Raw genomic sequence first — 24,906 nt, 5'->3', positions numbered from 1 at the left:
CATTACCTCCCTCCGACTCCAGACAGTAAAGTTTGCATCTCTGGCCCTCTGTCCTTTCTTTAGAACATCTCGTCATCCCACCATGCCCCTCTTTGATCAAGCATCCTCCAGAATAACTTGTACCTTTTTTTGCGAATTGCATTATTCCTCGCATGTGGTTGATGTTGCCTGCCAAACCAAGCTTGAGGGAACTGAAGCACACATGGAAAACAAAAGCACTCCTGGCATTCCATAGCCTAGGTATGTGACAAAAAAATTCAAACATTCTGAACATGCACGACACTAACACCAATGGAAAGAGCCTGAATAAAGAAAGAAAATGGTCTTTAAATATTGAGGATTGACCCAAGATTAGGGAAGTTATGGCATTTTGAAGTTTTAAAAGTCGGGGTAATTACGTCTCCTTTGTTTTAATAGAAAAACAATAGACTTGAGTGTGATCACTTTTTAATGGAAAATAGCTTAGTCATGCCTTTAACCTGTCACAACTTTCTCAAATGTAAACAGAATTCCATGAGGTTTGAATCAGCTGAAAGTTTATGGAATGCACTACAGAATCAAATAAATAAATAAATTAATTAATTAACAATTAATTAATTAATTAATTAATCAACAGTTGACTGCCGACATAAATTGGCCATAACTTCCTTATTTCTTGGAGGATTTGGATGAAATTTTCACCGAAATGAAGCTTACAAACAGTTCTATCAGTTCAGCAATATATTTCTGAAGAAAGGAACATAAACAGCATGTACAGGGTAACTTACCAAAATAATATCACCAGCCCAACATAGAAATCCACATTGCCAAATGGTTAGCAGAGAGTCAGGTCCGAGGACTGCAGGGGCCTTATTCACCAACTTCATGCAAGCTACTTGCGTGCCCGCAAGTCGGATTCATAAAGCACGCGCAAATTACGAGCACGCAATTTTTTACGCATCTCCCCCCGCAGCTCGCGGATCTGAAATATCTCCCGCAAATCAGATGAGTGCACGCAAAATGGCTGTCGCATTGCTGCTCGAAGACGAAAACAGGAGGGCTTTACGCCGAAATCGCATCATTAGGGACCGTATTCATCCTTTGGAATTGTACGATGACGTAGACATGATCAAACGATATCGCATGCCACGACATGTGTTGCTTGAAGTGGTGGACATGATAGGGAATGACTTAGACCATCCCACACGGCGAAACCATGCGATTCCTCCCACGTTACAAGTACTGTGTGCATTGCGATACTTTGCCAATGGAAACTTTCAGTATGTGAGTGGTGACCTCTGTGGCATTTCTCAGAGCTCGGTTTCCCGTATAATTCTGAGGGTAGCAACTGCCCTCACTGCAGTCGCTCCAAACGTCATTACCTTCCCTAGACATCCATATAGACTACAAGCCATTAAAGAAGGCTTCTATAGTCCGCGTCGTCGCATTCCTAATGTGATCGGTTGTGTTGATGGAAGTCTTGTGCCAATCGTGACACCATCATTACATGAAGATGCGTATGTTTCAAGAAAGCATTCTCATGCAATAAACGTTCAGGGCATATGTGATAGTGACATGAAGTTCACAAATTTGGTAGCCCGATGGCCTGGGCTACTCATGATGCATTTATCTGGAATAATTGTCACCTTAGCACACGTTTTGAGCATGGAGAATTTCCCGTTGGCCAGCTGCTCGGAGACCGTGCATATCCGCTGCGCCCTTGGCTTCTTACCCCTATCCAGCACCCTAGAGACGAAGCGGAAAGGAGTTATAACAGGAATCACAGAAGGACTCGACAGAAGATTGAAGGGACATTTGGTAGATGGAAAATGAGGTGGTTATGCCTTCACCGAAATGGTAAAACTTTCCGTCATTCTAATTTTTCTTACTAGTTTGAATATGTTTCTGTACAAAGGATGACCCAATGAAATGTCCAAATGTAATGGTGAATCCATTAGCTTTTGGACATTTTATTGGGTAACCCTGTAGTTTAGGCGCAAGCAATTAAACAGATCTTCGTGCAAATGCTCAACTGCGACGTAAATTTTCATCAGTTTATTATTAAGTTTCACTTATGAGTGTCGAAGGTGATCACTAGGTTTTTACCGGCTAATCTTTCTGCAACTATACAAAAAGTACTTTTGAACAGTATATTTTTTTAACAAAGGTGTTGAGAGCATATGCGTCATCTTCACCAAATTAACCGATACGGTTTGTGCCCGAACTAACAATCTTCGACAAAAATGCAGTTTTCTTTATTTCTTATTTCAGGTGGAGCTCTAACACTGAGACCAGAGAGATGCTTAAAAGTCATTACTGCTACAGCTGTTTTGCATAACATATGTGAGGAAAATGGTGTGCCCCTTCAGCCTAATGCACCCCCAAATGTCGACGACAACCCAGACAATGACGTGAACCCTCCTCTTCCGAATAACCCAAACGATGGTGAAATAATAAGAAATGGGATAATCAGAAACCACTTTGCAAATTAAGGTCGAATAGCATGATACTGATGTATCTATACAGGGTGTCTCAGAAAGTTGGTCGGGTTCAACAGTTTCACATATTTATTTCTTATCTTCATTCGACAAATCATTTCAGTAAAGTGCAAATTTACTATTATATCGTTTGTGCATTAAACTGAAAAAAGTTTTCATATTCCCCATTCGTTTCCCCCACTTTATAACTCCCTAGGTGTAAATTTTCGCTTTTACCTAAATACATTACCGGCAAACTTTCTGGGACACCCCATATAAGCATGATAATTCTTCATAAAGAAGTGATCATTAAATCGCCTTTGAACCTTCAAACTTTCAAATACCGTAAAACTGTGCCTTATGGGGGCTAGTTTGCCACATGCAGATAACAAAATCGCGTCCATTTAAAAAGAAGTTATTCCATCAACAGTACTTTATTTTATGTTCTAATCAATGAGTTTAATCAAAAATAATACTGTTGATAGAATAACCATTTAAAAGAAACTACGCAATGTCTTTCATGTTCATCTTGTTTATGTCACCAAGTAGCCCCCAAAAAGGCAAAGTTTTAATATTTCCAACACAAGTTAGTGATGAAACACGAAACTAGTTTAAGTTCACATTTACTTTAATTAACTGTATGTACTAGAAGTACTATTATAGCTGACATAGTTGAAAGCTGGGAAATTTATTGGTGTTGTGTACATCTACAGTTAGAAAGATGATAAGTTAGTGAACTCGTCTGATGTGGTACATGTATGGCTACATGGTTTCTGCAGCTTAAAGGAGGATGGATTTAATACCCATGTAATGCCTTACAATGCCATCATTCACCCCCAATTTAATACCGATTTCTAACCGAAAATTCAAAATAGCTAAAGAATTCGCAAAGGCCAGGAGATGCAGTACTCATTCTGATGGCATAAAAACTGGCCCTCAAAACCCTCAATCATGCACAACAATCGAATAACACAAAGCCATAGTTCTTTGATGAATTATTTTATCATATATTAGAAGTTTTGATAAAATTCTTTCCTATACATGTATATAAGAGGAAATGAGCACTTGAGACCAGTTTGTAGCATGACACAACTAAAAATATTGTCACTTCCTTGACATTTACATTGGCACTAATATTTTGTTGTGAGTTTTTTTCAACACTCCACACTCTGTAGGTAGATTGATAGAAGTGTCCACTCAACGAGTTATCAGTTTGGTAAATATTTTCTACATAAGATGCATGTAACGTAATGTTATCTGAATCAATGTCAACTAATATGTTCTCAGTTTGTCAAACAGTTCACTGCTAATTGTGCATGAGGTGTTTGAGTTCATTAGATTTCACATCAACTTCCTCCTCCAACTTCTCCAAGTCATGCTGCTTGAGCTTGAGCTTTTTCCTGTATGCATTGGATTTTGTCAACATTTGGTGTGACTTTCCGAACCCTCCCTTGCCACCAACACTCAACAGTCGTTCTGCTTCATCAGCACAGCTGTCACGCTCGTCCTCCAACTGAACACAGACTTCCCAATATGTCCATCTTCGTTTTTAAATCCACTACCAGACATTGGTTTGGAGCATGAAGAATTGTGCAACTGCAAACGATTAAAAAGATTGTTAATTGCGGATTGCGTGCACAAAAATATTGGCTCATCCATTGAGTCTTCGTTGCAATGATGGTACGATCCAGGGAGTGGAACGTCACTCGCCCTTTCCTGTTCTTCCTTTCTCTTAGTCATGTCCTTCTCTAAATTCTTCTCTACATAGTAATCCAAAACCTGTGACAGTAGGGCGTAATTGCTCTCCTCAGCAATTCGGCCTCCTCCAAGTATCATTTTGATATGGTCAATTTTGTTCATTAGTATTGTTTTCTCCTCAGACGTATCACAAGAAAATTCAATGTGCCCCCGAACTTTGCTGATCGCAATGCCGGATTCCTTTCTTCTCTGCCGTTTTTCCTTCTGCTTACTCGGACTATCGGATGGCCGTTTTTTCCTTGGATTCTGCAATTCGTGTATTTCTTTTAATCGTATGAAATTAAGGGTCTCATCGTCTTCAGCATTACTTGCCATGATGGCTGCTTGGTTTAGAACTGAGTGTAACTGAACTTTCTCTGAAGCTTCTTTGTGGAAACTGTCCTTGATATTTGGTAAACAGGCCATATCAGTATCAGATTGTCACTAAGTCAAGTCAGGGAAAAGAAAGTATTTTTGGGTTTATTGTCCCTCAACTCAGACAGTGGTAGGGATATGACCCTCCGGTGATTATAAAAGGGGCTTCTGCAAGTCTTGGGTAGGTCAGTATTGTATTTCTATTAACAAGTTAGATGGTTGTGTCATAGTATAAAGCTGAATTAATGTGGTCAGTAAAAGATAATGGACAATAAAAATATTATTTTTTTCATGGCCTGCAATCCAACATCAGGAACTGACTGCATGTGTTTATTGGATAAGTGAAAAAATGACCCAAATGTCACATTCAAAGAATTGTTTTACTGCCTTAGAATCATCTTTCCCATAGTAACACCTCATCAGATGTGACCCTGACAGTAATGCCATGCCAGTCTGAAATGATATAGGCCTAGGTCTGGGTAGACATAAACAGGGATGTATATAATGCATTCCAAAGATACTCTGGGGGAAAGCAATTAAATAGAGAAAAAGTACATTCTACATGTAGGGCCTATTTTCTGAAAACCATCCTTTGTATAGAAGCATTGCAACGTGTTTATTTGGCACCAATGACGTGAACACAAGCTACCTACACCTGGCCTATCAACGAGCACTAGTGTTTATCAGATCTAGGCCAAGCCCAGCCTCTCTGGCATAATTACTATGCCATCACACGGAAAGCAAGTTGTAGGTTTAAGTCATGTTGAAAAGCAGCTGGAACTTACCTAGACCTATTTGATATAGGCATTACTGAGCAGAAGTAGTACCAGTAGGGTCAGCCTCAGTGTGTGTATGGTCTGAATCAATAATGGGGTCCTCAACATGATCAGGGTGTGAATTGTCTGCATCAAGAATGTAGGAGAAGTCCTCAACATCTGGGAGATCTCCAAGATCCAAATCCTCTTCTTCGTCTGTGAGGAAGAGACAGTCATCTGAAGAAAGCACAGATTCTGCATCTGAATCGTCATCTGAAGAATCACTGCCGCTATCATCGTCATCCAATGCGACATCTTCATCAAGTTGTCCACAGGCCCATTGAGTTCCTGTTGCTGAGGTGCTTTCAAGACTAAGGACTCTCATTTTCTGCATGTTGTCATCCAGAGCATTGTCAAGAATTTCATCTTTGTCTTGAGGAGTCCAGTTTTTGTCATTCAGCTTGATAAGCAACAAGTTCTCAACTGTCTGGTAGTCAAGCGCCTGTCATTCAGCAATGAGGTTAGGTGGCTGAAGCCACTCTCAACCACCCCAGTTGTTGCTGCAATGCTGAATGCAAGTTCCACAAGAAGACATATATTTGGAAATTACTTCCTTCTGTACTGGAGTTTTTTCTTCCAGAGCTCCCTAGCAGAAGATACTGATGCATAGTAATTTCTTACCAATATGCGCAAGTCTTTCCACTCCCGAGTAATCCTGGTCCTATCAAAACCTTCAGCTTGAAGTGGCACTTGAAAGTGGTCAGCCATTGCCTCAATCTTTGGTACATCACCTTCTGGACTTGCAGCCCAATTGGCTGGATCAACCGAACACATGTTTGGAAAGACATCCCCCTGAAATGAATCGAAGCGAGAATTCAGACATTCACTCACCTCATTCAACTGCCTCTTCAATGTGACATCACTCACCTCACCAGCCTGCTGAACAAACTTCATATCATCTAATTGGACACTGGTATACAACCTATTCTCTTCTTTTTTCCTATTGTCACCATTGTTAACAAGGTCACACTTCAATGTTGTGTCATCAACTAGTGAGAAATCAACACTGGATGACCTGATGTGTCCATCCTCAGATAACTGAGTATCTGCTGGATCCTGTGAGAGATCATTAACTTGGCCTTCTGTCATTTCTACCAGTGGCCAAACATCAAAGACAAGCAAGTGATTTTGCTCAAGTTTCAGAGACAGTTCTCCCAGAATGTCTAAGACGTGCTTCAAGTAATTGCAATAGGCCAAGAATCTTAAATCATGAAGGCGTTTCACAATGCCCCTAACTTTAGCATTGAGCTGTTTCATTTGCCCCTCCTCATGATTTGCCTGCATGTTCTCAAGGGCGATAGCAAGGGGGATCCAATTCTTGAGAATGATTTGTGTGGCTGATGAATCTTGTCCCGTGTATCTTTGGAAAAACATACACCTGGACGCCTAGGGCCTTTGCAGTTACCTTTTGAAGATGTAAAACAACATGACCATGAAGTCAAACATGTCTTTGAAAGGCTTCTGTTGCTTCAGGGAATCACCCAAGGCAAGCTCGGTCCTATGAAGAGCACAATGGATTGTCACCAACCAGCCTCTTTCTGCCTTCATCTGTGTCAGGACACCGTTGATGCGGCCAAAGTTGACACTTGCTCCATCAGCAGTAGCTCCAACCAAGTGACTGTTGTACCTAAAAGTAAGAAATAAATGATAAATTGTCATATTGTTAAAAAAAATCTAAGTCAGAATATGAACAAAGTCACCTACTTGCTTTTCGCTAATGCCTCATATCACAACTCCACACTTTCCTGAATTAATTCTCTACACAATGCCATGCTATATATGGCTACACCTCTGTTCAAGGACCATATCAGGGTTCTCCACTAGGTCTGAAACAGACCGGGCGCTAGCCCATCATTAAAACTTAAGGAATACTGTGTATTCTGTCGGGCGCAGCCCGACGTGCGCGCCGTAGACGCGCCACCGAACGGGGGGTCTGGGGTAGTCTCCCCCAGAAAATTTTTTTACTTGAAACCGCTTAGATGCGATTTCCTGGCACCTGAGTGCTTCATATGCCGTTTTAAATGCGCTTCAAGGACGCAATTTCTTACAGGAACATTTGTGACGACACTGCAAAACCCGGGCGCAAAACAAACCAGTAACGTACCGGCCGCGTGGCCGGCGAAGTTCCGCAAAAACTGCTTTAATATGGTATTATTATTGCAAGGGAGGTAGGGGGATGATAGCGGCCAGAAGATTACCTGATTACTTGCTTTTGCATCCATATGACCTCGTGAATAGACCTAGGTCCTATAATAGTAATCTATTTACAAGTCCAGTCCAGCAAAAAAGTAATCCCCGACACCACATTACAAGCTCCCGCCTTCACACACATGCACAAGTTCTGTAGCGAGATATCAATTGTCCATTCCGTCTATTGCGCAGACCAGCTAACATGGCTAAAAATAGAATTACCACTCCGCATACATTGGATGAATGAAGCAGGCTGTTCTATCAAATGCATTGACCTCCCGCAGCCTCGTCAACTAGTAGTTGCGGGCCTATTTTTAGCACAGCCATGTGGTTATCGTAAGTAACGAAGGAAATTGAAAAAAGCGAAGACTATGACTATGTTTAATTTATCTCTTTCTAATATTTATTTTAGTTTATTTCAGATACATACAATTTGTATTACAAAGAAGTGGAGAGGCCTGGGTAAACACACAGTGAGCTAGCGATTGGCAGTGCTATGTCATTGTTCTTCTAGCTGGTTGCGAAGGCGAGGCTGTCATCAAGTTCCTCATCATCATCTTCTAACGGCGGTGCTGCCAAGAGCTTGTCAAAGTTGATGTTGATCTTCCTGTTGCGAAGATTACCCCAAAGTTGACAGGCCTTGGCGTAAGGGAACTTATCCACTGCTGGCCCTTCAATGCTTGCCATCAGCAAAGCATTGAGTGTGTCCTGGTGCATTCGGTTCCGCAGTCTGTTCTTAATTAGCTTAAGTTTGCTGAATCCTCTTTCGCAGTCTGAAGAATAAAGTAAAATGCTTTAAATCTAGTCATAGGCAACAGTAGATCACTAATTAAATTGCGTTAAAATGCGTTAAATCTAAGATTTAATCTAGTGGTAGGCCTTTGCAATTATTAAGGAATTAGACCATAATTAGAGCAGTCATTCAAAATGCATGTAATCATAGGTATTATACCTGCTGTAGAAGCTGGAATGATGAGAGCAGCAGCCGCTACTTTAGCCAAGTTGGGGTACACTTCTGATTTAGCCAGAATCTTCAGTGTTTCTGGTAGGACTCCGTATAGGTCGGGTCTCAAAACCATTTGAGTTCGGAGGTTGAGCCATTCGCTTTGTGTGTCTTCTGCTGATAAATGAAGGCCCTCCTCATACTGGTTGATTAACTCCTGAAATAAAAACGTAACTCTGACTAAGGTAACGGCCTTAAGAAAACTATTATTCTGAGATAGATAGGATCAAATTTGAGTCACTTACCTGTAGTTCGTATTCCCCAAAGTTTGTTTGTTCAGCCTCAAGGATGGTGACGGGATGTAACCTTGGATGTCGTTTAGGGTCACAGTCGAATATTCGGAGTTTATCTATCAAATCCGCCTGGGGAACCTTTCCTTGATGTTTTCGATTATTGCCTTTATGAATGGATCATGAATCTGAAAGAATATTTATTAATATTTTATAGAAAAGGATCTGCTTTGAACATCCCAATTTAGTGGTAGGACGGAGCCGGTTTATAGAATCAAAAATCCTTCTTGCAAAGCATTTCATTTAGTTCATAAACTTACCTGCTTCATATAGTCCTCCATCGACATGGGATGCGTCAGGTTGACATCCGTTGCCTCCTGCAAACGCTGTGTCATCTCCATGATCTCCTTGGTGTACTTCCCCGGTACAGCAAGGGCCGTCTCGAGCTGGCCGACAGTCTCCTCTATCTTTTCACCAATGTCGGTGAAGGAGATGTCTCTTTTCTGAAAAACAGAAGGGTAGGTTGACGCATCCACTCCAGTGCAGTATATATAATTAGTGATCTACTGCTGCCCGGGGGCCTAAACGTTACAGTCATGTCTGCTCACCTGAAAACGTAACGACAGGTCCCAAATCTTTGGGAGAATGTCGCACATTGTCTGCAACGTGGCAACGAATCTCCAGGCAGATGCCAGCTTCAGCAGCCCAATAGCCTTGGGGTCAGATCTCTCAGATGCCTCCCTGTCCAGACTGATGGGGACCGATGCCAGGATCTGGCGCATTGTGTGGCAGGCATCTTTGTGCGAGCTCTACCTGGTTGTTAGCGCTCGTTTCGGTTTGAGCACTTGTTCCTCGATTGCCTCCTGGAGGAAAATAAAGAAAACGATCATTAATTCTGTAGAGGGCCAGCCTACATTAAAATACCAACGTCAGTAACCGGCAAATTGGGATTATTATTTATCATAATAATAATGTAATGTACGAGTGCCTAATAAATTCTAAAAGTGGTGACTTACTTTAATTGTCCTCAAACCTGCATAGTGTACCGTCGATGCATCATAGAACTGAAACAGCATCTGCAGGAGTTCATTGAACTTTTTTATGTATGGCACCTTCTTCCCGATATCGGACATGGCTAGAGCAAGGCGGTGTGCCACGCAGTGGCAGCTCACAAGCATTGGTGAAAGCTGTAACAGAAACGGATCTTCATCTTCATTAATTTTGACAGACAGTAACGAATTTAAGAGAGAACGTTAACCCATCTATTCTGAGAGACAACTTACACGCTTTAGTTGAGTTGCGACACCATTGTTCCTCCCTGCCATAACACTGGCCCCGTCACTTCCAAAGCCCGCCAATTTCTTGACATCGAGGCCGACATTATCCTCAAGGAACGCCACTAACTTCCTGGTGATGTTATCTGCGTTCACTGATCTCATCTGAAATATATAAGATCACCAATTGAAGAAAACAATTTTTTTGTTTATTGATTATTGCCGGCGGGGAAGCTATTTTTGAGTGACAGGCCTACCTCCTCTGTCCCAAGTAAAGTTATCTTCGTCTCCCCGGTCGCTTGGTCCAGATACTTGGCATAAATCAACATCTGCTCAATGGTGGTGATGTCGGTGGACTCATCAATCAGGACGGCAAACACAACTGACTTTTTGATGGCTTCTATTTTTTCTTCTTTAATTGCTTGTCCTGAAATATTAATTGAACATAATTAAGACAATGAATGAAGTAGGCCTTAAATAAACAACAAAACGCATATGTCATCGAATGCTCGGAGCTGCCAGTGATTCAGTATAATTATATAATGAATTAGGCTGAGCTGATCGTTTCCTCAACTTACCAATACAAATAACCATTTCATGCATGGTCCTCTCTGAGGTGTAATTAGTTACTTTATCAACGTTTAGCGTTTCAAAATAACTACACCCCAGGTCCTTAACCAACGACAGCAAACTCTTGTATTTTGTTGTGTAGGCCGTGTCTTGCTTTACGAGCCAGTTCATTGACTTCATGGCTCCAAGGGACGCCTTAACCCCTCCGCTCTTCGCGTTGGCCTCTCGCTGGGCTTCAAGTCCAACAGCTACCAGGTGGTGAATGGCTTTGGCATGGTCGTTCAACCTATCCTCCCGGTATGCTGTGGATGCAACTGACGTCCAATAGCGCACCCCAGACTTCGAATTCTGCCCATGCCGGATGCATATTTTGCAATTCACTCCTGCAAAAAAACATGTTCTGTCTATAACTTTTAACGAAATATTCAAACAAAAGGCCCAAATCTAATATGCCGGTTGCTAATTTGATTTCAATAGGACAGGTGTTTGGCGAATTGACATTTCATCTAACAGAGACGGGGGACGCTATTTTAAAACCTGCAAACTTCGGCTATAAGGCCTAGCCTATTTCTTTATGTCATGCGCAGACTTCTCCCGAGAATTATCTTTCAAATGAATTAACTAAATATATATAGTAGGCCTACTAGGCCTATTAGATTCACTCAAATATCTGACAGCGACTACTAGCCCTGATTTAGAACTATCGAACTTCTTTATATTCAATCCACTTGTATTTACGTAGCCAGCTCGAATCAAATCCAGTGGTCCGATATCGACTGCCCGTTTTCCGACCCTTAATTAGCAGTCACTTGCGTACGAGAACTTGGCCTAGCTGCTTTGGTTACTCTTGGCACGCATACTCTAGGCTCAACAATTACATCACTATCAGGATCATCATCCACCAAAGTCAGATCCTCTGAATCCGGCTCAGTCACAGCTTCCACGTCCACCTGGGTCAATCGAGGGCTACTAGACCGAGCTAGTGGTGGCGAATCGGGGGCTTTTCGTTTTTGAGAAAAAAAACCTCGAATATCCTTCTCTTTGGGCATGATTGAAGAAAACGGAGTAAATATCGATTGATGCTGCACAATTACCAAACTACGAGTGGATGAAGATCACACAGCTTGGCTTCTTATATACAGCCCAGGCCCTTTACTGCGGCATCTGGTCGCCAAATGCAGATTCTGATTGGTGAAAATCTAAGTACAAAACAATAATCCTTTGCTTGTTTTTATCAACTTATATATGGCGGTAAGGATGGGTTACTCAGTGCAGTCACCATGCATCCCATTAATCCTTCATACCACCAAAGAATAAACAAAAGGAAATGAAACTTCAAGATCAACACGACTTGTTTGATGTTTGAATTATTTATTTTCAAAAGACTTAATATATTACTAATGTCTACATTTTATAGCACTTCGAAGTTGCTTATTTTTGAAGCCATCAGTTATCGTCAATCCGCAGTAGTACCGTCTGCTTTAAATAAACAAATTTGTTTAGAGCGCGGGAAGGCGCACGGCATCACTTTCATTCAGCCAGCGTAATCTGTTAATGCAAATGACGCGCGCGGTCTGGCTGGGATCGGTGACGTCAGTAGAAACAACCAATGGAATGCACGAAGCATATGACTGACAGATCTAATGGCGGCGCTTGGTTTTATTTCCCACATACTAAGTAGGCACCATCGTAGCACCATCGGTCTGTCGGCATTCCTCAAAGGCTCATATCGCATGATCGCGGCACAGAACGTGATAATTGGCTGTTGGGTTATGTGATTTATGGGTTATGGGTCACAAGTACTGAGTGAAGAGAGTAATCGACGATCTTTTCGGTGTTGTATGTTGGGAATGTTTCAACCGGGCGGCAATTTTTTTTGACCGGGCGCTGGATTTTAGGCCGGGCGGTGATGGTCTCACTTGCGTTTAGTCCGGGCGCAGCGCCCGGACTGATGTATTAGTGGAGAACCCTGCATATGACTTACAACCACTAACTACATGAGTCGAGAAATAGAGTAAATACCTTTCTTCTGTGCACTTTAATTTCGTAATGAAGGTTTCATCAATGGCTTTCTTCACATTGTCCGCCGATGCATTGCCCAAGTCATCGATATTGGCTAGAGCTGCAGCATAAATAGACAGAGGTACCATTCCTGACACAACGTATATAAACAAGTTCCTTTTCACTCCCAGTTTTTTTTGGGCTGGCTTCCATCTCCTGGTGTTGAGAAATATGCACAGGTTGACACGATCTTCGACAGCTTCTGACGAATGCTCTGGCCAATGTAGTGGACAAACCCTCTTGCTTTCTGAGAACTCTGTACTCCTTTAATCAGTTTTACCCCATTCACTTTCTGGATTTTGACAGCAGTGGTGAAAGCTGAAAGAGACAAATAGCAAGTGTTACGCATGCTAGAGTACTGTAGCTAGGCCTACTGACTGACCAGTGACAAATGACAGACTACAACTTGGTTGACTAAAACTTAACAGAAGAAAAGAGAATGATGATTTACCAAAGCAATGATGTTGTCAGTACTAAGAAAGTTACTAAGATCACTGCATCGTTTTCAAGTCCCAGGAAATCGCCAAACATTCTACTTTTTTTACCTTTCATAGGGGCGCCATCTGCCGCAAGCATGTAAGCTGTTATGAACAGCTTTCTGTACGCCTCTCTTGCCTGGTGCCGCATTAGGTCATCGATTCTTGGTTGTTTTGGAAGTGTTGCGCCATCTGCTTGCTTTGAAGCATTACCAGTACCAGCAGTCCGACTAGCAGCTGTCGTCCCGTCATGTTCATGATGTTGTTCTGCAGTGAGTTCTCTCTCATGCCTTACCGCGATGTCGTGGGCCTTTGAGTGAAAATGCTTCACAACAGCATCTTTTGTTGTGTTTGTTGTGCCTGAAAATTAAAAAACCAAAATAATTTATGACTGAAACACTGCACTGGCACTGCTGTCTGCAGCAGGGGGGGGGGGTGCCAATGGTAGCCTATAGATAATAACTAGCACACTCTAATCACTGACTTTCGATCTTTTCAAATTTAGAAGTTGTGTAAGGTAAAGTGGGGGAAAAGCAACCCCCTTTTCCAATATAACCCCAATTTGATAGGTGAAGTCTTGGGGGTGTGCATTAAAACTTGCCACCATTTTGTAGTGATCCATCTTATGATCATAATGCCAGCAATTGAAGGCCTTGTGTCTGAAACAATGCCTCTGAAAGACAATGCAAGTCTTGATGTCAGGGGTTGCTTTTACCCCGTGACTTTGGGGTAAAAGCAACCCCTGACCAAAATTTAACATTGCTTGATTTCTATGCATAATAACACGTTTTAACATATTATATAGCCTTGATTGGTGATAAAACGTTCTTTTTCATACCTCTCATGTTTAACAATGATGTTTTCTGGTATCAGTGGACATGAAATAGTCTTTATCTATGAGCTCACACAAGATGCTCAGCGCACATCAACGAATCATAGTAAATCAGATTGGTCTAAACTGAGAGTAAAACACAACGCTCAGTGCCTTTTTCCGGATTCAAATATAAAAACATAAAATATCACCAGAGACTGATTGTTTCAAATATTGATGAATATGCAAGGAAGTAGTCAGATCTGCGCTTCTCCTGCTGACCAGAACCAGTGACTGCCTTTTGAGGCGCGCGATCGCGCCCGCGCACCATCGCGCGCCTCAATTTTTTTTAGGTGAATGAAACATCGCGCGCCTGCCCTTTAAAATGCATTAAAAAATCGCGTGCCTGAAAAATGATTGCGACGCAGTGGAAAGTGATGCTAATTACACAGGGGTCAGTAAGTCAGACATTTCAATTATCGAACTATTTTTGTGCTAAAGACTAGGCCATGATAGACAGAAATTATAGAAATCGGACGCGACTGCCGCAGGTGCACGAACCGAGATGCAATATTCCCGCCGAAATTATATACTCAAGAGAAGACATACCGGTACTCCGACGTAAATCTCGCAGTTCTGGAAATATCTTTGCGGTAGTCTCGCGCGTACCGGACATAACCCATCAAGCTTTTCTCCTTCAGAGAAATACTGCTTTGCGCTCAAGTGCCTTATAAGGCTGTGAACAAAATTAACGTTCGACCAATGAGAAAGCCACATTACCCTGCATACGAGGTTGGACGCGTGATCACTTAGTGACAAGTAAAAATAGAATCAGACCACATGTTTCTATATGTCAGAATGCTGCCGTTTGCGCTGTAGTACACGTGTGTTGTCCAAATTTTCGATTTCAAGCAAGTTTAAGGCCAACCTCGTGTCCACCAGACTAACGTTGTCGATGGATACCAGAAGAAAAGTTGGTTGGTGGTAAAAAAAACAGTGCACCTAGGATTTTATGGTGCACTGAAAAACATGCACCTGGCTTTTTTAAAAGGCAGTCACTGCAGAACTGTATGAAAACAAATGTAAACAAATAGCAACAATACACAAAATCCTTTGGCGGTACTGGTAACAATAAAGTTCTATAAAATGTTGATATAAAAATGAACATAGCAAAGATCCTGGAGAATTGAAAATTAATTCCAACGTTGCCGTTTCTCTCTCGGCTCCGCCATTACGGTAAAGTTCTAAAAAAGTTCGTAATCTGCTACACATCGTAGCTATGATCCTCTACTGTTGGAAGTCAATTCCGACGTGGCTTTTTTGCTCTCGGCTCAGGCAATTCATTTGCTTCACGTTGACGTTTCCTTTCTTCGCATTCACGTTTCTTTGCTTCACGTTCTCGTTTCTTTTCTTCGCATTCACGTTTCTTTTCTTCGCGTTCACGTTTCTTACTTTTGCACTCTTCCTTCTTCTTTTCCCTTTCTGCTTGCTTCTTCTGCTTTTCGTCTTCTTTTTTCTTCTTCTCAGCCTCTTCAATTTCCAACCTCCTCAAACTTTCCTCTTTTGTCAGACTTTCAGCAAATCGTTGTCTGCGTAATTTCGCACTCTTTCGGTTTGGTTTATCGACAGATGTGCCAGATGTGCCGACATTTAGCTTATCAAGGAAGAATTGCTTCACATCTGGCGTCATTGGCGCAGTTGGCATTTTGCTCATCACAGCAACCGGTGCAACTGACTGTTGGTCAACAGTGACATCACCTTGGTCTTGGGCTGCAGATTTTTCAACCACATTACCATACCCCATTAGAGCCGATGTTTCGTAACTACTATCAGGAATAACCAGTGGGTTGAATGGAACCAGACCTGATTTCTTGAATGCGGATTTGACGTTCTCCTCTGAGAGACCGATTTCCCAAAGCTGTTTCAAAATACCTGGGAATTCTGCTTTCGTAACAGCTTTCCCAATGTGCTTTCACGTGTAGTCTACTAATATCTTTTGCCATGCACTCTTCATTGGACCGTAGACACCAACATCTAAAGGTTGCAGGAAATGGGTCGTGTGAGACGGCAGACGAAGGATGTGAACATTATTCTCGATAGCTAGCCGGATGAGTTTAATTCCTATATGCGAAGTATGTCCATCAAATATCAGGAGAACAGGCCTTGCTGGAGTGATGTTTGGGATGAAAAGATGCTTAAACCAGTCATAGAAAACATGCGTGGCCATCCATCCATTCTTGGATGTGTTGTACCGTGCTCCCTGTGGACCACCGGATGTCCACTGTGCATACAAATTCTTTCCTGGGTACACGACATAAGGAGGTAGAACTTGCCATGCAGCTGACGCACAACCTTGGACGGTTATGTTGTCTCTTCCTGAACCCCCAATCATCCGGAAGAGCCTCTTAATGCCCTTTTCGCACAGGACCTTGATTTTGGATGGGTCTAAAGGCATTCCACTCTCATCAACATTATATATGCGATTAGGACTTTTCTCCAATTTCAACTTTTGATTGTCTTTGATGCGAGTTTAAACCAGTCGTCTACGACTGCTTTAGTGACAGCACGGGAGCGATTAGCAGGGCACTGCTCTGGCATCCGTTCAGTAAGATCTGGATGTCGTTTTCTGAACCCATAGAACCAGTCAACGCCAGGAATGCCATCTTTAAAGCCTGTTTGTATCCCTGCAGATTGACAATATTCACCAACAATGATCATAAGTTCCTCTCGTGTTATTCCAAAACCCGATTCTGCCAGAACCTTTAAGCATGTTACAATCTCCTGTTCTGCTTCTTTGGGCAAGATAGCGGGACGTCCTGAACCATAGCTTTCTCTGGAATGCACCCCTGAAAGTTTATTTTGTAGAGTTGATCTACACACACCAAAAAACTTGGCCGCTCGCTTTGTGCCCATTTCCTTTTTCTCAACCGCCAAGATTGCTTTTTTGCATGTCATCTTTTGTGTACTTGCAATATGCTCCTTTCTTCTGGTATTTGCGAGGCATTTTACTGAAAGTAACGAAGTCCTATTTAACTAGAGTTGTAAGCTCACATTTTGGCACTAAAGGGGTTAACACTGCATCTATACCAGAATTTATTATCAAACATAAAGAAATGATAAAATTCAGGCCAGAGAACGAAGACATATCTATGTTTTACAACAGGTTATTACAAGCCATTCAAAAGGGTTGCTTTTACCCTGACCCATGGGGCTGCTTTTACCCCTAGCGTACCTCACTCAGAAAACTTACTCTAAAAATTTTGCTGATAGCAGTGACATCAAATGCGACCTGCAGCCTGATCTCCACTCAATACTGATTCACTTCAAGCAAGTTACAAACATGGCCATGAACTATAAGTGTGCAAAATTCATACCTGCAGAAAGTTTGATCCCAACCTGTTTTGTGCAGTTGTCCAAGTTGACTACTTCTGATGATCACAGCTCTTACACAATAGATTGCATAATAACAAACTGTTTATGTCATGGTTGTTTGGAGTTAAAACATTTATACCTGAGCTTCGATGGGGGGATTAGTACCATTATGCTGGAGATATTAATCAAAAACATAGGTAGGGGTTGTTTTTCCCCCACTTTACCTTACATGAAGTACTAGGCCTACACAATGCAATGGAATGCAATGCCTAGCTATGCAATGCATTTCATCAAACATTACCATTTGATTTGGCCTAGGCCTACCTTGGATATATGACCGCTTCAATTCAGTCAGCACCTTCCCTCTCACAATATTGCTAGATTCTATTATTCTTATATGGCGTGAGCAAAGTCGGCAGTGTATAAGTGTAAGGTTTTCGGGATCGTTTGGTGAGGTTTTATAGCCAAAATTGCCGTGGTCGATAGGCCACGACAGAAATGCTTTGATCTTCGGTGTGCGTTCAAGAATGAGCTTGTATCGAGACTATTTGAGACCTCAATATGGATGGCGCATGAGTTCAAGCATGTAAACACTGCTCCGTATCTCTTGTTGTTGCTCCGTCCTTGCTTGATGAGGTATGGTCCATAGTAGTCCACGGAGCTGTAGGTGAATGGCGGCACCTCCTGTAGTCTGTCCTCCGGTAGTGTGGCCATCTTTTGTCCCAGTGGAGTACCTCTCAACTTTCGACAGATCACGCATTTCTGAAGGTATGTCGTTATAACAGTTCTTGCTTTCAACACCCAGTAGCCTGCTGGCAGGATTGCGTTTAGCGTCATGCCCCTTCCTGAGTGGGCAATGCAGCGGTGGTGATGAGCAATCAGAACTTGAACGACGTGGCTCGTCCTCGGCAGCACCATTGGATGTTTCTGACGTTTGGGTACATCGGCCTGCTGAACTCTGCCTCCGACTCTCAGGACGCCAACTTTATCGATGTGCGGATCCAATCTGTAGATTCCGCTATTCTTTGCAATGGCTTTTTTTCCTTTCCTTTCTTGTGGCGGTTCTCCCAACAGGTTCATTCAGCAAAGCTGGGTGATTTCTTTGGAGATGGCTTGGGCTTGTACCATTTTCATGATTACCAGCTCTGTGTTTTCTATTTCTGCTACATCCACCGGCTTGTACTGCTTTAGGTTTTCCTCCAAGTCTCCGGCGTTACGATGTTTCTTGATCCTACCATCTCTCAATCCCTTTGTCATCCTGAGACACACGGCTACTGCTCGTTTCATCCGGTGCCAACTGGAGAAGCGATCAAGACGGGACAGGAAGTCAGCTGATTCATCCTGCTTTGCTTGTGTGGCTAGGACCTTGACCTTTTTCATCTCAGGATCTTCTTGGCTTGATTGGAAGATGTTTGTGTTGGGCTGTATCGGGCCAGGTTTTGATAAGAAGATTGGGCCCTTCCACCATTGCTTGGTGTTGATAAGGTCCATTGCGGTAACACCTCGGGATGCCAGGTCAGCCGGATTTTCCTTGGTTGCGATATGATGCCACTGCTCTGGTTTTGTGACGTCTCTAATCTTTTGTACCCTGTTTGCGACGAAGACATGGAACCTGCAAGCCTCGTTGCTGATGTAGCCCAATACCACTTTGCTGTCTGTCCAGAACGTCTCCTGGACGTCTTTATAGCCGAGCTGCTCATCTTTATGGACATAACCAGGCCTCTCCATTGCATGAAGAGCAATACACCCTGTTCTTTTTACCCTATTATGGGCATGGGAGGCCTCCCCCAGGAAATTTTGGAAACTAGATGCTCTCAGATGCGTTTTCCAGGCATCTGAGAGACAATGTTCACCAATAATTCAATGCCTGAAGTAGGGTTTTTTATTAGGCACTCTTTTATTTTTTTGACTGTCGTGGCGGCACCTCTTGGATCCGCGCCTGATGATGCACTGGTGGCTGGAGAGTACAATGACTTGAGGTGTCACCTAGTGTCATTTTCCTAAGGGAAAGCCCCAGTCGGTGAGTGAAGACAAGTGAATAAATCATTCAACAATCAATGTGTTTTTACGGTAACTTCATTTTATTTTTCTTTAAATTCCAGGAATCGAGTGGGTAAGGACTAAGTCAGAATTGCACAGTTTCATGATACAGTCAACATACTATTTAAATGATGACTGAGTGATGGACACAAATATTGCACTAATCTAAATGACTTAAAATTTTGTTTTCAAGCAGCAGCAGTATCGACCTTCTCACTCACATATAAAGAACAACTTCACATACAACGAACTTGGACTTGGTTAGAAATTGACACAAATATTGCACTAATCTAAATGACTTAAAATTTTGTTTTCAAGCAGCAGCAGTATCGATCTTCTCATTCACATATAAAGAACAACTTCACATACAACGAACTTGGACTTAGTTGGAAATTGAATGACTAAGAACTACCAGAACTGCTGGAATCTCAGATTCCTGTAGTTGAATGTATGACCTCAAATTATTAATGCGATTCCTTAGCTCAATACCAAATGTCAGTCTAGAAATATTACAATGTAAAGTCAAGTGAATTCTACATATAAATGATACAAAAGACAGCAGTAAGTATAAATCTCCGATTTCTTCGAGTTTCAAAATCTGACCAATGACTTCAATTATTGCAGCATGCACAGCCAGCAGAGTGTTGTCTGGGTGGCTCTTCAAAGTTGGATGTATCTTGACTTGTTAAAATGAGTGTTAAAAATGTGAATTATTTCAGAAATTGCATCCTGGGTCAATGGCAATGGGAACAATCTAATTCTCAGTAGTTTGTCAATGGTATCGGACTTCATTGATCCTTGATGCTTTCTGCAAACGAGCTGCATGAAACTAAACCCCCTTTCTGATATAGCATTTGACATTGGAAGAATTGAAGACAGAGATATGAAATACCAGACGCTAGGGTACACCTGTTTCAATTCATCCCTTGTCATCTATGTCAGAACATCAAGGGGGTTCAGCAGTCTTTTCTCTTTCAGGTTGCTCAGTTCACCTTCAATCTTTTTAAGAGCATATTGTGGTACTGGCCTTGGATTCTTCTCCCTCTCTTTCTTTCTTTTTGTTATCCAACCTTTGGGAGCAAGAAGATGTCTCTGCATCGTTTTCTTTCTGATGCCTTCTTTTCATGAGGCACAAATGCTTTGAGAACAGATCATACTCTTTGACCAAGTCAGAAGGTACCTCGCCCTGGGCCTCATTATCATGATTCCCCTCTGCCTCAGCATCAACCAGGTGATAATGATCATTGAGTCGTTTCAGGTGAACATCTACTGAAGCACTAGACAGTGATGCAGACAGTGCTGTGGACCTGACAGGGGCAATGAAAAGTTTGTGCAAGCTCTGTACAACTGGGCTCATGTCATCATAGAAGGCAGTGTTCAACTCATCCGACAGAGCACTGCAGAAGGGGGAGATGAATTCTTTCTTGAATTCTTCGAAATCAAACGCTGGTTTGTCACGACCCCTGGTCTGCCGGATGAATTGTGCACTGTCATCTCTGTAGGCCTTCGCCTGCTGGAGGAATTCATCGCATCTGTCCTTGTACAGCTGATTAGAAGGCAAAGCCTCCAAGAAGTCATTCAGCAGACCCACTTGGTCAAGTACCAAGCTCATCTTTGCCTCATTTGATTGGAGAACAAGCAACAGGCGGTTTGTATTTTCCAGGATGAATTGCATCAAGATGAGGACGGCAATATTTTCTGGTTCACTAAGGCGCTGATTGACACTCCCGTATTTTGTATCCTTGGTTTTCAAGTACAAACTATCAAATGTATCAAGCAAGTGCTTGTACTCGGCCAGAACACGCTCTACAGCTTTGAAATGGCTGAGCCATCTGGTCATGGCAGCCTTCACAATATGGAGGCAGTTTTTCCCATTGATAGCCTGAATGTGGCTGAACATAGTTTTTGCCACCTTGCTGTAGTCGATACTGAGATAGATATCAAGCAGGAGTTGGTCGAATTCATTTATAAAAGGGAATCTCTTTTTAAGGTGTACAAACACTAGGGCCAATCGGTGGTTCCGACAATTGATGTAGATGGTTGATGGCTCATCGTCACGCCAGAGTTTTGCACCCCACCAGTTGCCCCAGACATAGTGTTCGCCCCATCAAAACAAATGTACTTGACCAGCTCTTGCTTGATGTCGCCAGAAAGTCCTTGGTGACTTTCTCCCCCAAATCATTTGCTAAGAAAGGAATAAACTCAGTAAGTTGCGATTTGGGAATATAATGGTGTACATGGTAATGCAGGGACTTTGTCAGCTGACCTAAATATGCCCTGTTGGCTTCCACAGTGCTCTGGGTTCTTTTGTCGAAGAGTCCAGCCAGCCCACCTTTACTTATCAACACTTTGACGTTTTTTTCATTCTCAAGACATCTCAAATGCAATTTTGAAGTCAAATGATCTTGAAGACGACGAGAGGGGTGATCCCCCAAATCTGAGCCTGTTGAAATAAATGGTTTTCATAACTTGCTGTTCCTGTCTGCAGGTGAGGCAAAGGCGGAGCAGACCTGACACAAGAATCCATCAGGACAAAGAAGAAAGTCCGGGTATAGTCTGAGCAGAGTCAAGTCATCCCGTCTTCTCTTATCTTTCTTGTATTCAGGAGATCGTGATAACAGCTGATCATGGTCACCTTCATCTCCTGACGAGTCACCCAGTTCTTCATGTTCACTCTAACCACCACTGCTAATCGAGTTCACATCAGATGCCTGAGCATCAGAAGACACCTGGAAAAATTGATTGTACAGTCTACTTTTGATTCAGTCAGATAATCATATGTACATGTATGCTGATGGACAGCTGATTGTATTCAAGGGTTAAAAGTGTCCAAGAATTTAGACACAAGGCAGAGGTTGCCAAGAGCTAAGCATGTTACTTCAAGTACTAGTTATACGATAAACATTATAGTATTACACACCTCAGCATCATCCAAACTGACATCAGTAGCATCGGTATCATTACGTGGGCTTTGGGGTTGGACGTCATAATTATCATCATCGACATCATCCAAACCAATACTATGGTGTCTCATACTACAGTCATGAGGTGCCCAATGCTACCCAAGAAACTCATCTGATGGCTCTTGAAGTACCTTACAGTAATAGCAATTCCATGACCTTTTAACCTGCCTCATTGGATTCCTTGACCATGAAAACATATGGTTTGCCATCAGTTGTGAGAAATTTGGTCAACTACTCGTACAGTTATGTCAAAAATAAGGTTTTTCGGTAATGGCAGCAGCTGATTAGCATAATTGCCATTACGTAGTCAATGAATATCATAATTGAAGCCATCAGAACAACAAGGGTGTTAAGTCACATTAGACACTTTTGAGAAAAAGACAGAAAACGTGATTTTTAAAACCAACAGCAGAAAATAACAGCTGTTTTCACTTCTGTTTTTATTCTTGCATAAGTAATGAGTCCGAAACAATGTTGTTAACAAAAACATGGACAAAATATTTTTTCTTGATATTTTATGGTTTCTCACAAACTGCTCATCAAAAAAGGGGGTTAAGTCACCTAGGGACTTAACCCCCTTTTTGACTTAAACCCGTAATTTGTCTGGGGCTCTACCAAACATGTCCACAGTATGCCTAATAAAGCTATCTCCGTTAGGAGTAAAACTTCCCAACATTGACAAGAAGATGTAGAACATTGATTAAACAGATACAAAGAAAAACCAAGAACTGGCATTAAACTAAACATGTCAACCCTGTGAACTCTTCAATACTAATTAAGAATGATTGAACTGATAATCACAAGTCCATCCAAACTTTTAAAATATCACAACAATGTAACATGCCTTCCTGTTTATGACTTCTAACACCAGGCAAAGGATTTCTAACACTGAAATACAAGTGTGGCTACAACGAAGTACCGATATGCCCAAACTAGCAAAGAACAACAAGAGACTTCAAGTAACATCGCAACAGGTACATCCAGTTTTTGGTTTAGACACATTGGCCTAATGGATTTTAATCGTAGACGTAGTCATCACCGTCGCTGTCACCACCATCACTATCATCTGGATGCCTAGGTGCGTTGGCTCCTTCTGGACCATCATGCTGCAGGTTGGTGAAAAAGTCACAATACTGCTGAGGCAGTACCCCTTTCAACACAATCTTGTCCTGCAGGTCTTTATACTTGGCTTGTTTGATCTTAACAGAACCGTGTCGTTCGTATTTCGGTGGAAGTTGTTTTCCAGGTCTGCATTTCGTTTCAGAGGTTTGATTTTCTTCCACTGCTCGAAGTCGCTGAATGTACAACGTGCCCACACCTCGTCTGGATGCTCTACAAGAACCGGTTTCTCAGTTGTGAAGTCCATCACTTCACTCTGACCGTATGAAAACCACATGATATCTCGTATTTTCACGGTTTCATTGGTTTCCGTAGACTTGAATGTGGTGCTCTTCACAGAGTCCTTTGAAAGTTTTGCAAAATCAAAGAATGTGTCTGGCAAGAATTTCACAACTTGGAATGGGTTGGCTGTTCTGGCATTCTCAAGGATCTTTGCATAGTGCTCTGGAACATAGGCCATTTCGCCTTTCTTTTACCTTTCAATGCAACCAAAGTCTCTGTCGTTTGGGAGGAACGTGTGACCTCGGACCTGGAAATAGTGGTCTATCCTGTCGAATCTCTTCTGTTTCACAAGCCGCATGAGGAACGCAACCATCGTTTTGTTTTTGTTCTGTCCCCCACATCCATCGTAGAACAGAACAAGGTGTCTGCTGTCTGTTGGGTGAGTTTTCAGGTATTGGTCTAAGCAGGAGCACACTTCAGCAGACCCCCTTTTGGCATCACTTTCGGACCATATGAACACGTAGCAGAATCGTCTTGACAGTCATGAACACCAAAGTTGTATGTCCATAGCAACCTGGTATAGAATATGTCGCTGTTCTTTAGTGTTGGGCATGGGAGATTCTGCTGAAAGTCAAATGTGAGTAGTTTGACTTCATTGGCTGGCTTTTTAGCTCACCTCTTAGCAGAGGTGAGCTTATCCCATACCGTGGCGTCCGTCGTCTGTCGTCGTCGTCGTCGTCGTCGTCGTCGTCGTCGTCGTCGTCGTCGTCGTCCGTCGTCCGTTAGCAGGGCACGTTTCGTAACTGTTAGAGCTATTGAGTTGAAACTTGGTACACATGTACCCTTATGTAATGACACCTTGGAGACCAAGTTTCGGTCCGATTCGTTTCATGGTTCGGCCACCAGGGGGCCAAACGTTAAAAGTGAAAATATGCAATATCTCCCTTAATAGTAGTCGGGAAATTTTGAAAAAAATATGGTAGGTACTTCTAGCAAAGGTGCATCATATATCCTCCGGGTTTTTGATTTGACCTCCTTTTCAAGGTCACAGAGGTCAAATGGTGTAAATTGGCCGTTAGGATGTAACGATGGCACGTTTCTAAACTGCAATGACTATTGATACCAAATTTGGTACACATTTACCCCTTAGTCAGGTGATCTCAGGGACCGAAGTTTGGTCCAATATGATTCA

General features: G+C 42.3%; 3 protein-coding genes across 3 annotated transcripts; 1 reads left to right on the top strand and 2 right to left on the bottom strand.

Moving 5' to 3' along the window:
• The first annotated feature begins 999 nt into the window (after positions 1 to 999).
• Positions 1,000 to 1,812, top strand: LOC135491600 (putative nuclease HARBI1). The gene has a single exon (XM_064777572.1). It carries the CDS (start codon positions 1,000 to 1,002, stop codon positions 1,810 to 1,812), a length of 813 nt encoding a protein of 270 aa, XP_064633642.1.
• A 7,803-nt stretch (positions 1,813 to 9,615) lies between these two features.
• On the bottom strand, positions 9,616 to 11,699 carry LOC135491599 (zinc finger protein 862-like). The gene is made up of 6 exons (XM_064777571.1): positions 11,468 to 11,699; positions 10,773 to 11,033; positions 10,338 to 10,507; positions 10,090 to 10,245; positions 9,823 to 9,993; positions 9,616 to 9,669 (listed from the first exon to the last, which is right to left on the bottom strand). The coding sequence occupies exons 1-6, from the start codon at positions 11,697 to 11,699 to the stop codon at positions 9,616 to 9,618; spliced, it is 1,044 nt and encodes a 347-aa protein (XP_064633641.1).
• Positions 11,700 to 18,450: 6,751 nt separating this feature from the next.
• Positions 18,451 to 19,098, bottom strand: LOC135491598 (uncharacterized). Its single transcript, XM_064777570.1, has one exon. It carries the CDS (start codon positions 19,096 to 19,098, stop codon positions 18,451 to 18,453), a length of 648 nt encoding a protein of 215 aa, XP_064633640.1.
• Between the last annotated feature and the right edge of the window lie 5,808 nt (positions 19,099 to 24,906).

Source organism: Lineus longissimus, chromosome 7 (assembly GCF_910592395.1).
Source record: "Lineus longissimus chromosome 7, tnLinLong1.2, whole genome shotgun sequence".
Lineage (NCBI taxonomy): Eukaryota > Metazoa > Nemertea > Pilidiophora > Heteronemertea > Lineidae > Lineus > Lineus longissimus.
The sequence above is the reverse complement of the archived record's forward strand: the minus strand, read 5'-3'. Positions and strand labels throughout refer to the sequence as shown.

What these genes read in the sequence shown, in the direction of transcription:
- LOC135491599 (XM_064777571.1), bottom strand. Translation starts at nt 11,699, where the DNA reads ATGCCCAAAGAGAAGGATATTCGAGGTTTTTTTTCTCAAAAACGAAAA. An exon ending in AGCAGCTAGGCCAAGTTCTC is followed by an intron (nt 11,034 to 11,467) that starts GTACGCAAGTGA and finishes GTTTTTTTGCAG; the next exon opens with GAGTGAATTGCAAAATATGC. An exon ending in TCGCAACTCAACTAAAGCGT is followed by an intron (nt 9,994 to 10,089) that starts GTAAGTTGTCTC and finishes TTTCTGTTACAG; the next exon opens with CTTTCACCAATGCTTGTGAG.
- LOC135491598 (XM_064777570.1), bottom strand. Translation starts at nt 19,098, where the DNA reads ATGGAGAGGCCTGGTTATGTCCATAAAGATGAGCAGCTCGGCTATAAA.
- LOC135491600 (XM_064777572.1), top strand. Translation starts at nt 1,000, where the DNA reads ATGGCTGTCGCATTGCTGCTCGAAGACGAAAACAGGAGGGCTTTACGC.